The 12,585-nt window shown below is 39.8% G+C and overlaps 2 protein-coding genes across 2 annotated transcripts in view; one reads left to right on the top strand and one right to left on the bottom strand.

Annotated features, from left to right (window-relative positions):
• Positions 1-1,888: 1,888 nt before the first annotated feature.
• Positions 1,889-2,929, top strand: RPP38 (ribonuclease P/MRP 38kDa subunit). Its single transcript, XM_010138272.1, has one exon. The coding sequence runs from the start codon at positions 1,914-1,916 to the stop codon at positions 2,760-2,762; it is 849 nt and encodes a 282-aa protein (XP_010136574.1). The 5' UTR covers positions 1,889-1,913; the 3' UTR covers positions 2,763-2,929.
• Positions 2,930-6,476: 3,547 nt separating this feature from the next.
• Positions 6,477-12,585, bottom strand: part of NMT2 (N-myristoyltransferase 2) — a gene marked incomplete at its 5' end in the record, with an annotated part of 13,543 nt that continues 7,434 nt past the window's right edge. Inside the window, 3 exons of the mRNA XM_010138273.1 lie at positions 6,477-7,277; positions 7,475-7,612; positions 10,687-10,854. Of these exons, the coding sequence (XP_010136575.1) occupies positions 7,257-7,277; positions 7,475-7,612; positions 10,687-10,854 (327 nt within the window). The remainder of the gene's footprint in view (positions 7,278-7,474; positions 7,613-10,686; positions 10,855-12,585) is intronic.

Genomic DNA, 12,585 nt, shown 5'->3' with positions numbered 1-12,585 from the left:
CTCTGTTTCCTATTCCTGTATGCTTGTTTTCCCCAGGAGTGCCGATTTTGAGAAGAAAAATGTAACCTTTCAACGGTGACATCTCATGTTTTGCTCCTCCCTCACATACAGGTCTGTTCTGACCTTGCTTGGTACCCCTTGTAAAAGGTCAGAGTATCCCGAATTAAATGATTTTAAAAATGATAACCCAGGGCTCTTCTTAAAATACCTGTCATAAGCTTCCGTTGCTAACTCAGACACACGGAAGATTTGTAGTGGTCATTTCCATTCTTAAGTCGTTTCCACTTTCTGGTTGTTGCCACTGTAATGGTAAGCGAAAGGGGTTAGATAACTGCACGGACAGTAGCTCCGCAGGGAACTAATAGAGTAAGTTAGCAGATCTTCCATCTGACGTTCCTGATCCAACTGTTGCGGGCACTCGGGAGAGGAGAGGAATGGGGGCCCTGCCCCACCCAAACGGTTTCTTCAGTTCGCACTGCTGGAGGCAGACAACAGGCTGGATGGACCATCCCCTGAGGCGTCCTGCAGGGCATTTCATGGACTCTTCTGAGAGTACCGAGCGTGGGACACAGCGCTTTGCAATATTTTGAAATATTTGGCCAGTTTTACTGTTCTCTGAAAAGTACTTCGTGTTCTTGCCTCTTGTTGTGGGTAACAGCATCACAGTTCATATTGCATCAATACCGCTCCATTCGATGCATGTCTCCCTCTGGCTTCCAGAAGAGGGTTTAATTGAGGGGAAGTCCTTCAGACAGATGTTGCTTTATGGCAGTACGTACTGTTGGGGGAATTTCAGTGAGGGCAGGGTGTTGCCTTTTTTTTTTTTTTTAAATCATCTTATATCAAGGTAACTTACTACCGGTACAGAGGACTTATATGACTAGGAAAATGGTGTCTTGTGGGGCTGCCACTCAAGATAGGGACATAAAAGCTATCCCTGTGCCTGCTAGGGTAACTAGGAAACCTAGGAGAGAGTCATGTCGTATTTCTCCTGACTTGAAACCTGAGCTGCTCTTACTCTGCAGGTTTGGCTGTGCACCAGTAAAGGTGCTTATCAAGGACATGGTGAGTAGTAGCCCAAGCAGGAGTATAAGGACTTTGTGTCTTCTCTGTTACTCTGGACTAGATGAATCAGATCTAGAACTACTATATTTTCTCTGCTCCCATTTCATTTTTCTCAACTCTAAAAGCATGGTATTAGATGAGATGACACAAGAGTAGAAGGCCCTTCTGAACTTTCTGCAGGCCTGTAGAGAATTGCCTTCCTTCACTGAAAGCATAAATTAATAGAATCTGCAGATTTCTATCATACCTTCCAAATGCAGACAAACACAAAACATGGCTCAAAGAATGGAAAGGCAAATTAAAGTTCTAAAAATCCTAAATTTCAGGAACTTTGAGCTTGTTTCATGATGTAATTCTGGTTTTCAGTTTTTTTCTTTTTTTTTGGTATGTCATTATACTGCTACAGTGCAGCTGCACAACAGCAAAAACTGAGTGGTCCTTCAGCTTATGGTGCTGCGTTTTGTCTGGGTTGTTGGGGTGGTTTTGGTTTTTTTTTTGTGTATTTCGGTTTTTTAATCTGTAGTACCTCCAGCTGCTTTTTTTCAGCTTCAGAAGGGTCTCGTCATTGGTGTTGCCTTGCTGTCCAGTCTGCTGGGTCATCTTTTGCTATTTAAAAAAAAAAAAAAGGGCAGCACAGCATGTGCCTTGCGGATTTGTTAAGTATTAGCAGAGAGCTGATGTGAGGAGTGTGATAGTTGCTGGTTTCACTTGGAGATGGGGCTTCTGTTCTGCATTCCCAAGAGAAGCTTCTGGTAAAGGTCTGCAGAGCAGACAGTACAGTATTTGAACTAATGTTTACTCTTTCTTCCTATCACAGCTAGGGTGTCAAAACACAGACCCACCTCAGCATGTCTGTAATTCAGCCAGGGACAGCAACACTTCGTAAAGCAAAGAAAATCACCATAAAAACATGTCTAGATAACCCCTTTGTTTTTCAATGGAAAACCATAGAAGGAGAAGATATGAGTTTTATACTGCAGACCTTAGAAGAAAGGATTAAACATACTGGACTTAAAAAGATTGAGACTCCAAGAAAGAAAAAACGTTCCCTTACAAAAAAACAAACAGAAGGGAAGTGTGGTGCTAGCAGCGATGAACTCCCTAAAGAGGAGACCGAAGGCCATCGACCAAAGCCAGGATGGACTGACATACGTATCAGAAGACAGCTTGCTATTGGAGTTAATGAGGTTACAAAAGCCTTGGAAAAAAACGAACTACTTCTCTTGCTAGTGTGCAAGTCTGCAAAGCCTGCCATGATCACATCGCACCTCATTCAGCTGAGTGCAAGTCGAGCCACACCAGCAGGCCAGGTTCCCCGTCTCAGCGAAACAATTGCACCACTTCTTGGCTTAACATCCATTTTAGCACTAGGCTTTAAAAAGCAGTCCGACACTTTTACCGAAGCAATAGAAGCAATCATTCCAAAGGTACCAGCTTTGGAAGTGCCGTGGTTTCAGTACAGAACTGAAGAATCTGTGGCTCATGCAGATACAGATTCTTCAGAAAACGAGGAATCCGAGCAGCTTGCAGAGGCACTGGTGGATGAGCTCACCAGCAAGAAGCGGAAGCACATGGAAAACAATCAGCTTGATCTTTCACATGTCATTTTACAGCCTTTGAAAATCAAGAAACTTGTTCCAAACCCAAATAAGATGAAGAAACCTCCTCGCAAAAAGAAAAAAGCTTTTTCAGCATAACTGATTTTAGTTTGGTGCTTCATATTAAACCGATTTTTCTATGGAGTGTGGAGTACAGCTCTAACTGAGCTATGTTGTTAGGCTTTACAGTGTAAAGTACTTGAATATAAGGTGAACTTCATGTTGCATTCAGTTGAGGTACTTTGTTTTAATAAAGAATATTGCTCGAAGTTGGGCCTGAGTCTTCACCTGGTAAATATTTCCCTTGCGGTTAGAGATCAGAGTAAAAATCAGTAATTCAAGACATAGTAAGTACATCTTTGGAATGAATGCAAAGCATTAAAGTAATGTATTTTTATACAGCTGAACATGCTTCAAGCAAAACAGACTGCAGTGTAATTATTCAAACAAATCAATACCAAAAGTGAAAGTTTATTTAAACAACGGTCCATGCCGGTATAACTCATTTAAAGCTGGTTCAATGCTTGTTTCAAGTAAACAGCTGTAACAGCACAAGCGGCCTTCCCTTTTGAGCTTTTATAGTTTGCGCTGCTGAACAATAAACTTGTTTTGGTCAAGAACGTTTGCAGACCTGGGTTCCATCTAATGCCTGGTGCCTAATACGCTGAAGGAAAAGCTTTATTTTCAAATACAGAACAAAACAAAATTACTGCTGCTGCATTTTGAAAAAAGACTTCTTATGCAAACCATTAATACACATCCTGTGAGAAAATGTAAACTAACCTAACCTCGATTTCTAAGTGGAGTCTAAAATTGAGATAAGCCATATACTGTTTATATGAAGTAGATGACAGCTGTAACTGCTACAAGAAAATGAAAACATACCACGTAACTTTGGAGTTTAGTCCTATAGTTTTACTGGGGTCTATGAACAGTTTCCTAATGAGATTGCTATGTGGTAGGAAGGAAAGGTTGTAATTCAATCAAAATCAACAGCCTAGTTTACTGTATATTTTAAGCAAAAGTCAGTACAGTACTGTAGAAGAAAGCATAACATACCTTAACTGAGATACTTCATTGTCATTAAAGATGGAATTTATGTCATCATTTTCAGAGATTTGTTAACCAGGCTTCCAGTGCCATCAGATAGCTAATCTGCATTTTGGATTTATTTAGAAATTACTTTATGTCATCATACCAACTACAAAAGGAGGCAGTAGCAATGATTCAGTAGTTGTGCTTCCTGAAGTTTAAACAAAACTTAAGACATTTAATGCCAAAATTCTTGCCCTCCCTGGCCAGAGTGGCAAGAAGAGGTGAAGGGGTTTTTTTGCCTTGCTTCATAGACCATACATGTCTTTTGCTTTGGCTTTTTGGATGCATAAAACATTGAAGGCATGCTAGCACTGGTGTATTTACTTAACATGCTGACTAACTGTAACATTTAAATCTTATCCTTTAAACAAAAGCACGAGGATTAGCTTTGGTAAAGAACATAAATGCAGCAAGCATCTTTCACACACTTTGCTGCCTGCCCAAGTCTATAGCTCTTTTCAAGGATTTGTGTCCCTTCCGCAAACAGGAAGTTTCTCTGAGAAAGAAATTACAGATTTTAAAAAGACCCGTGGGAAAGGTGGTGGAGTACGCCTTAAGTTTGTGAAACCATCTCTTAGGTTCTGAGGAGTCTTACCTAGTAGCTGTTTACAGCAAACCTGACACACAGATGGGTTCAACTTTGGAAACAGAAAAGCCCCTCCCTGTTAGGCTGCTGACAGTGACACCTCCATGGGTGGTAACATTTTGTTCAGCACCTGCTTTGTAATCAAGAGTGACTTGCTGCAATTTCCACCTCTGAGTAACTGTCTTACTGTGAAGGTGCAGGCTGGGACACCTTCAAGATTCACATCCTCTTCATGCTGTGATGCATCAGCGAAGCATTTGAGGTGAAGAGCACAGCTGGCCAAAAGGTTTGAGCCCTGAACAGGGACAGAAGGGCCCATGTTGGATTACACAGCTGTTAGGTAACACGCACAGTTCATCACCAGAACTCTCCAAGAACTGCCCTAGCACTTGGGCTCAGATACCCACTTCCCTCATGCTCGCTGTCCCAGAAAGTTTGCTCTCTCAGCTACAGCACTGCACAGCTTCTAGAGGAGCACGATTCAGCCCTCATTCCCCACAGTGCAAGCCAAAACACGAGACACAAGTTTACCCCTCAGATTCAGAAGCAAATGGCACTGTTTTCCCAGAAGACAGCACAAGAGCGGCCACACTCCTTCCTTAATGTGCAATTACTCCACAATTAGGGCAGAAAGCCAGGCTACAGGAAAGCCAGGTTCAAGTCTGTCTTTTACCTGGACATACGTGGTTCCATCGTGGCCTCAACATTTTTCCAAACAATAGCACTGGTTTCAAAGAGAGGAGAAAAGAAAACAGCTGCCTAACATTTCCTCCCCATTTTTTTGAGGGGAGGGAAGAGAAGGCAGAGAACAGGAGCATACCTTTTATCTGGCATTCACGATCATTTCTTAGCCATGAGGACAGAGCTATGCCCTGCTGTCCCACTGCACGTTAGGCAGCGGCTGAGCAAGTACTGGCAAGGCTCTGCCTTTACAGCTGAAGCAGGAAGGCTCCTTCTTCCCTTCTGGAAAGTAAGAACTTAAGTCTTCGATGGGAGTTGAGATTAAATCCATCTTGCGACCTCAGGTATCGCTACCATTGATTACATTTTCAGGCACTTAATTCTGCTCAAGTCTCGCACAGGGAGTCCAGGCTTCCTCTGCACCATCTGTTATGACTGCTACTAGCAGACAGGTATCGGTGGCCAAAGTTGTAAAGCCCAGCTGCACCACTAGATGTCTGAAAGATCTCTGAAACCCGAGCTGGCGCACACCCAGGGTCAGACAAACCACATTCAATCCCTTCCTTGGTTTGAAGGAGGTCGAATGCTTTAATCACAGAGCTATAACGCAATAAGGGAAAGTATTTATCACTGTCTCTAGGGCAGAATCCTCTTGCCACAATTCAACAAGAAAAAGAAACCAAACCACAAACCATTCACACATTGGAAAAGAAGCAGGATGAAAGAAAAACCCCAGTGCTATAAGGAGGTGGGTAGAGCTAGCAGTTATGAAGAACAGACAAATTTATCTTCATCTAAATTGATGTTTTCAGGTACAGAATTGAACTTTCAGCAAAATCCGATGTCAGAATTACAGTCATGTTTAAAAGGAAAGTTTAGACATTTGCAGTTCATGAGATATTCAAGTCACATTCAGAAGATGCTCACAGCACAGAGGCTTCGCTACCACAATTTGGCACTTTCAGCTAGAAGTTTCTTACTGCAGATTTTCTCAGTGCTCACGTTACTGCAGCATCTGTGAGCTGAAAGAACTGCTATCGTATCTAGCTATGACGTTATGTTGGAATGCATATAAAGTGCTTCAGAAGCCGCTCTGGTTGCCAAGCATTCATGAGGGAATTAAAACAGCTACCCCCAACAAGAAAGATCAGCCCTTCTACATTTCAGGAAGCACAGTATGGAGACTTCCAAGGACTGAGAGTACAGCATTTCTCTTCTGCTTACCAGCCATGTATATAGCAAAACTTCTTGTTCCAAAGTCAAGATAAAAACACTACCAGGAACAATTTATGAATACATATTTACACAAGATACTTTTCATTAGAATTACAGACTTCATAGGAAATCAAAGTAGACAAAGGAATATGTGCAATTTCGCAGAAGCATTGAAAACATTCAAACTATAAATATCCTGATAGCACTACTAAAATTCTTAGTTTTACACACAGGCTGATGTTATTCTACTGAGGAAAAACTAAGGTTTTGTGCCACAACTGTAAATTAAGTACAGTAATGTATTATCATTCCGGCAACATAGATAACACCTGCACTGAACAGTGCGATACTGTTAAATCAATCCACTGATCTATTGAAGATCAAAGTACAAATCTGTATTTTTATTGATTTGGCAGCGTTGCTTATGGAGAAACAAATGCACTAGTTAAACCAGTACATTGTCATACTGCTCCAGTTACAAAAACATCCAGGACTTTCATAGAGCTACAAACGTTTTGTACTTCATGATTTTCCCCCAAATGATGATATCCAAGTGAAGTAAATAAGCAAAGATACTCAAGTTTGTATCCTTCATTCTGTTACACTGACAAACATACACCACCACTTAATAAATAGAAATGCAGCAGTTCATCCACATAATAGCAAATATTTTTGTACCCTAATCCACCACTGAAGTTCAGTTTGTACAAAACAGTCTTTTCTACAGAGTGGAAAAAAAATACCTTCTTCTCATCAAGGTGCAAGCTAAGCTTTGAAACTTAAATGAATGTGCTTTTCTTTTCATGGACAGTAAGAGAGTTTCATGGACCTTCTGATCTATCTGAAAATGCATAAATTTGGTCACATATGGATGTCTTCATTGTTCAGGTTTAATGGACTATTTGAGTATCACTGACGTTGTGCTTTTACTCCCCTTGAACAATACCGTTCCAAGAGTTATGGAGATCAAATTAACTCAAAATGATGACCTCAGAGTTCTAGAAACGTAAGTGTCCTCATTGTAATACCAGACCGACCTAAAGGAAGAAGAAAAACACAGTATTTATGTTCAAGTATGGCAATAAATCTAAACATCATTTTTTACACCTCATTTATGGATATTAAATATGACCACCTAAGAAAGTTATTTTAAAACTTGTCCCTATTTTGGCCAGTGTAGATTCATGTACCATTATACCTAACTGAATTCAGAAGCTGTTTTTTTCTCCCTTACCTTTTCAGATTCCATGCCAGGACACCTCCAGTTGTACAAATAATACTGCAAATTTCCATCTCCAATCCCAAACTTGAGTTTTTCCAGGAATGTTTTGTTTTCCATTAAGTCTAGTGCATTGAACACATCAAATCCTTTCTGGCAACAGCAAAACATTTTTTAAATGTTACTTTTTAGAGTTTCAAAATGACACACAAATGATACTTTACAGAGTGGCATACAGTATCCAAGAGACTAGGCTAATTAAGTGGAAAAAGAGAGAAGGGAATAAATCTTGCCTTTTAATTAGGTACAGACGAAGAAATTTTTCCAATAAAAAGTGAAGTATAAGACACAACTTTGCTTGAAGATTATCTCCAAAAGGGTAGGAATTTTAAAGCCACTTTCAGGGGTAAAGGTCTGAAGACTCCCTAAAACATTATCCATTATTTTATCCTTATAGATACACATTTTTTACAGTCACATACAGTGTTTTGACACACATGGCCTATTCCAGCTACAGCTGCATAAATACAGCTTACGGTGGTCTTTGGCCGTTTATCATTCCGTTAATGGTAAACATTGTATTTTTGTGAGCTGGTCCCTTTCTGAAATTCCACTGTCTTTAGAACGCCAATCTTTCACGTTACTCTTCCTCCCCTACTCACGCACCCTCTACCAATTCCTCTGTTCCTCAGCCTCCCAAATTCACCACTCAAATAGCCATTTTGCTCTCAGAACAGCAACATTGCCAAATTAGTCTCAGGGTTTTGTACGGCAACGCAAACGCTCTCAAATCTGAACTCTTAAAAAGCAACATAAAAACAAGGTCAGTTAAGCCATCGCAGTGACAATCACCATGCACAGAACAGCTGACTTTGCTTGGGGGTCTGGATATGAAAGTCCATTTATTTGCAATTAACTGCAAGGGATTCTGACCTAAGATCTTGGAGTCTAAACAGCACAAAGGCAGTGCACCAGCAGGACTTTCTGTTCTCCAAGATAAAAATAAGTTACAAAACAATAATGCGCAGTTACTTAAGCACAAGAAGATGGTAAGGGACATTCTTTACTCAGCATAAAAAGTAGATTTTTTTTTTTAAGTAAGCACCCCATTTTAGGAAAAAAAAGGGGGAGTGGAAACTTCAACAGTTCAGGACTATTTAAAATAAAGTCACAAAGCAAAGAAAGTGGGTTTATAGAAAGTGAGTTTAGAGAAAGGTTCTGCACTACTTTACACAAAGATCATCCGATGTGCAGATGAGCTATGCTAAGTTAAATGTGCTATGAAAACCACACAGAAACAAGACAAATAAGGTGGCAAGGATTTGACACTTGGCACATAAAGAAGTAAATTTTGAAATATTCCAGGTCAGCAATAGACAGTAACAGAAATCTCAGAAGGCAGGAAGGAAAGTGGGGGAGAATAGAGACACACTGTAGGTACAGACACACTAATGAAGCTCTGCAATTAAAATTCAAATAAATTATAGAGTCTACAGTCATAGTTTTAATTCAGCATCTAAACATCAGCAGGTTAGGTTCAGGTTACCATCTTCTGAGAGGTACAAAAAAGTTCCTGTTCAAAGATACTTGCTCCACAGCTCTGCCAGACCATTAAAGAGAAAGCCTTGAGGCTGTGCAAGCACTAGTCAGCAACAGCCAAAACACTGCTGTGTTATCAGCTCTGTTTTAGTCACAAACACAAAGCAGCACCATATGGGCTGCTAGGAAGAAAGTTAACTCCATCCCAGCCAGACCCAGTACATTTGTAAACAAAAAGCTGTGAATAGGAGTGCATTTGTCATTACTCTTCCCTTGCCTCACCTCTCCTCATCTGAAAGTCCAAGTGCCAGATATGCAAATGCAACGAGGCATCCAACGATGCAGACAAGCCTAGCAGACACTTTGGATCTACAGGTGTCTAAATCCCTGTACTCTAACTATAGGATGACCCATATAAGAGAAAAGACTCACACATCACATTCAGAGAGAACCGTAGACGGGGGAAGGTGCAAAGCCTCGCGGGTAAACCACATAACTGCTTCCTTACCTGTTCCAAACAGCCAGCCACTCAGCTCCCTATGCCACACTTCAAATGGAGACCAACATTTAGTCCTTTTTCCATTGAGACTTTAAAGAATAAATAGTACTAGTATTTTTAGTCATTTCTGAAAATTATGCTAGCCACCTTCCTGTATCTTCATATATCTTTATACCTTTCAAAGTCTGCCTCTAAACTTCCTTTGGTATAATTCTTGAGCCTGAATAATGGGGTTCTGTATTCCTCACAACTATCCAGGAATTTTTTCTTGTCAAATAATTATTCAACTCAATACTGCTTATAGTCAACAAGCCTCAACTGCAGTGCTGCACAAACACGGCTGCTTTAAGTCTGAGGAGAAAAAAACCCCAAGCCTATGCTCTGCAGCATGTCAGGAATGGTTGCCAGAATCGATACCATGGACTGGAAGAACCCTGTCAATTGCCAGGGCTAAAGAGGTCTCTCAGAATTCAGAGTGTTGGGATGGGAGCTCCGTACCACAGACTACATTGCCATCAGTGTTTGCACTGCACTCCTCTGAAACCGATGATTAAGGGCTGAGCGCTAGTTTTTCATCAGACAGCACTAAACCCTTACAATTCTTATGTTTAAAAACTTCATTTATAGTCTCTTCCCTACCATTGAACTAAACCATCTATCAGTGTTAATTTCATGCATGAAGATGTGCTTAAAAGCTACACAACATCACCTAGAGATGATGGCATCAGTTAGTAACAAGATAAAACGATAAAGCTCGCACAAATAAACTTCTATATTTTGTAAAAATAAAAAAAAGATTAAAGAAAACCCCCAAATGTATTTAATAGAATTCATTAACTCATCTCCAAGAGAAACTGTTTTAGTAGTACTTTCCACTCCTCTGGTACTTAGTGAATATACTTGTCAGTGTGCTCTTGGATGTTTACACAGTTAGAGCTACTGCCAGCACTTGATCTTCATGCACTTGTCATTCCTAGCATCACTCAAAGTGAAAAGGAAAAACAAGCACAGTGTTTTCTACTTTGATACATATGTTGTATTTGTTTCATCTACTGCACTCTGCGCTGTAGACAGTAAAAGAAAGCAGAATGCAATGGCACGGATAAATTGCTGCCAGATCTTACCTTGCCCACACTCCTAAGAATAATTTTGTGAAAGAAGCAGAAAAAAACCCAACCCCACAACTTACCACTTTAGCTATAATGAGTGCATCATTCATTAAGTCCAAGAGGGGGGTCTCTGTATGAATATTGTAAAAGGAATAAGCAGCTTTGAGGCTTTTATGAACAGGATGGTGCATCACTGTTGAAGGTAATGTGTAGAAACTCAGAAAGTCTGTTAAAATACCATTTGAACCCTAAAAAAATAAAAAGAAAAAAGTCAATTAATAAGAAGTGACCACTCAGTTATTGGTTAGGCTAACATGGCAGTTCTGCAGAAAGTAATAAATACTGCACAGCTTTGCACACTGTAAGTATTATGGTATAACAGGTAATCTTGGCTAAGCTTTGAAGAAACTGAATTGTTGCCAAAGATGTATCAATACATCAAAGCAAGACTGAAGCCCGAAATGGTCACTTCAGAAAAGGAAACAAACATCCAGATTTTTCTAGTGTATTTTGACAACGAACTGCCAAAGCTTAGCCTGCTATAAACAAAGCTAGCAATGCACACTTCTAAAAAAGTATAGACATTTTTTCCCATCTGAATTTATTCTTAAAAGAATATTTTTTAAATCTGGCGAAGTTCACATTGAGGAATAATTTTCTTAACTTCCTGAAAACAGGGAAAAAAATGCTGTGCTGGTATACAAAGCATATTTAAATCAGCTGTAGGAATTAATAATCAACAAGCACAATCCATTTGCTACATTTAGCAACAGTGTTAATTCTAGACACACTGAAATTCTAGTAAGACCAGTAGTCATCCAAAGAGGTATTTACACAGAAATCCAAAGTACCCTACATAAACTTTAATATTTTGTGTACCTAATCAACTTTAACCATCTTCAAGAATGTAGATGAGCAGGAAATGGCAAATAATTATTACATGAGTTATAACTGACAAGCTGAGCCCAAGAAAACTTGCCAGATTTTCACTCCTACTATTCTGATTGAGTCTCCTGGTATCTCCAAGATAAGGCAAAGGAGACACGGAAATGCTTGTTCTTGCTTGTTTCTTTATTTTTGAATGACTGGTGTCTGCTATTTTGAGCTCAATGAAGGACCCCATATGGATCCTTAAATTGACAGTACTTCTACAGTAAAAAGTAAAAGAGTTGAACCCATCACATGCAAAAAAGTTACTGTCTTAGAGCAGGTACAGATTGTGTAGTTGAAATAAACTAATGACAAATAATGGAAAAGTTATTAAGCCACTCATTAAATTCAGTACGATTCAGGATGATGAAAATATTAATTCAGGAATCACAGAGAGTATTTTAAGGTTTTAGCTCTGTGTGTTACAAAGATGACTTACAAATCTGACACTAACTTCTCCAGGTCCCACGGGTCTTAAAAGGACTTTAAGCACTAACAAACCTACATGTTGTACAGTAAAAACTAATTCAAGAGACAGTGTAAAACAAGGAAGTGAAGACTACACTGTTCAGTTAAAATGTCACTGTCAATGGTACGCCCACGCTGATCCTGGTGCTCGAGGACTCTTCTGTAGGCTTCAACTCACCAAAAAAGTGAAAGAAAAACCCAAAACAAAACAAAACAAAAACCCAGGGAGCTGGGCTGAGGTTGGAGGAGAAGGTGAAGAAAGAAGAAACAATAAACTAGACCATGGAAGAGTCCAATGAGCACTAGAGCCATTACAAAGTAAATAGGAAGCTAAGCTCGGGCAATGATAACCGACGAGCAGGACCCCTCATCTCCAGCAGGAGTAAGTTTCTAAATTCAGCTGAGACTCCTGCACAAATTCAGATTGCAGTGCAGGTACACTGAGCTTCACAAACTGCAGCTTCTGTGAGTTGTTAGGTTTAAGGATCTTAGTGCTGATCATTTTCAAATAACCTTATCACTTTAAATAAAGTAATACACTATCTAAACACAATGTCTACAACTGATTTAGCACAGACTCA

The sequence above is a fragment of the Buceros rhinoceros genome, unplaced genomic scaffold (genome assembly GCF_000710305.1).
Source record: "Buceros rhinoceros silvestris isolate BGI_N320 unplaced genomic scaffold, ASM71030v1 scaffold45046, whole genome shotgun sequence".
NCBI lineage: Eukaryota > Metazoa > Chordata > Aves > Bucerotiformes > Bucerotidae > Buceros > Buceros rhinoceros.
The sequence above is the reverse complement of the archived record's forward strand: the minus strand, read 5'-3'. Positions and strand labels throughout refer to the sequence as shown.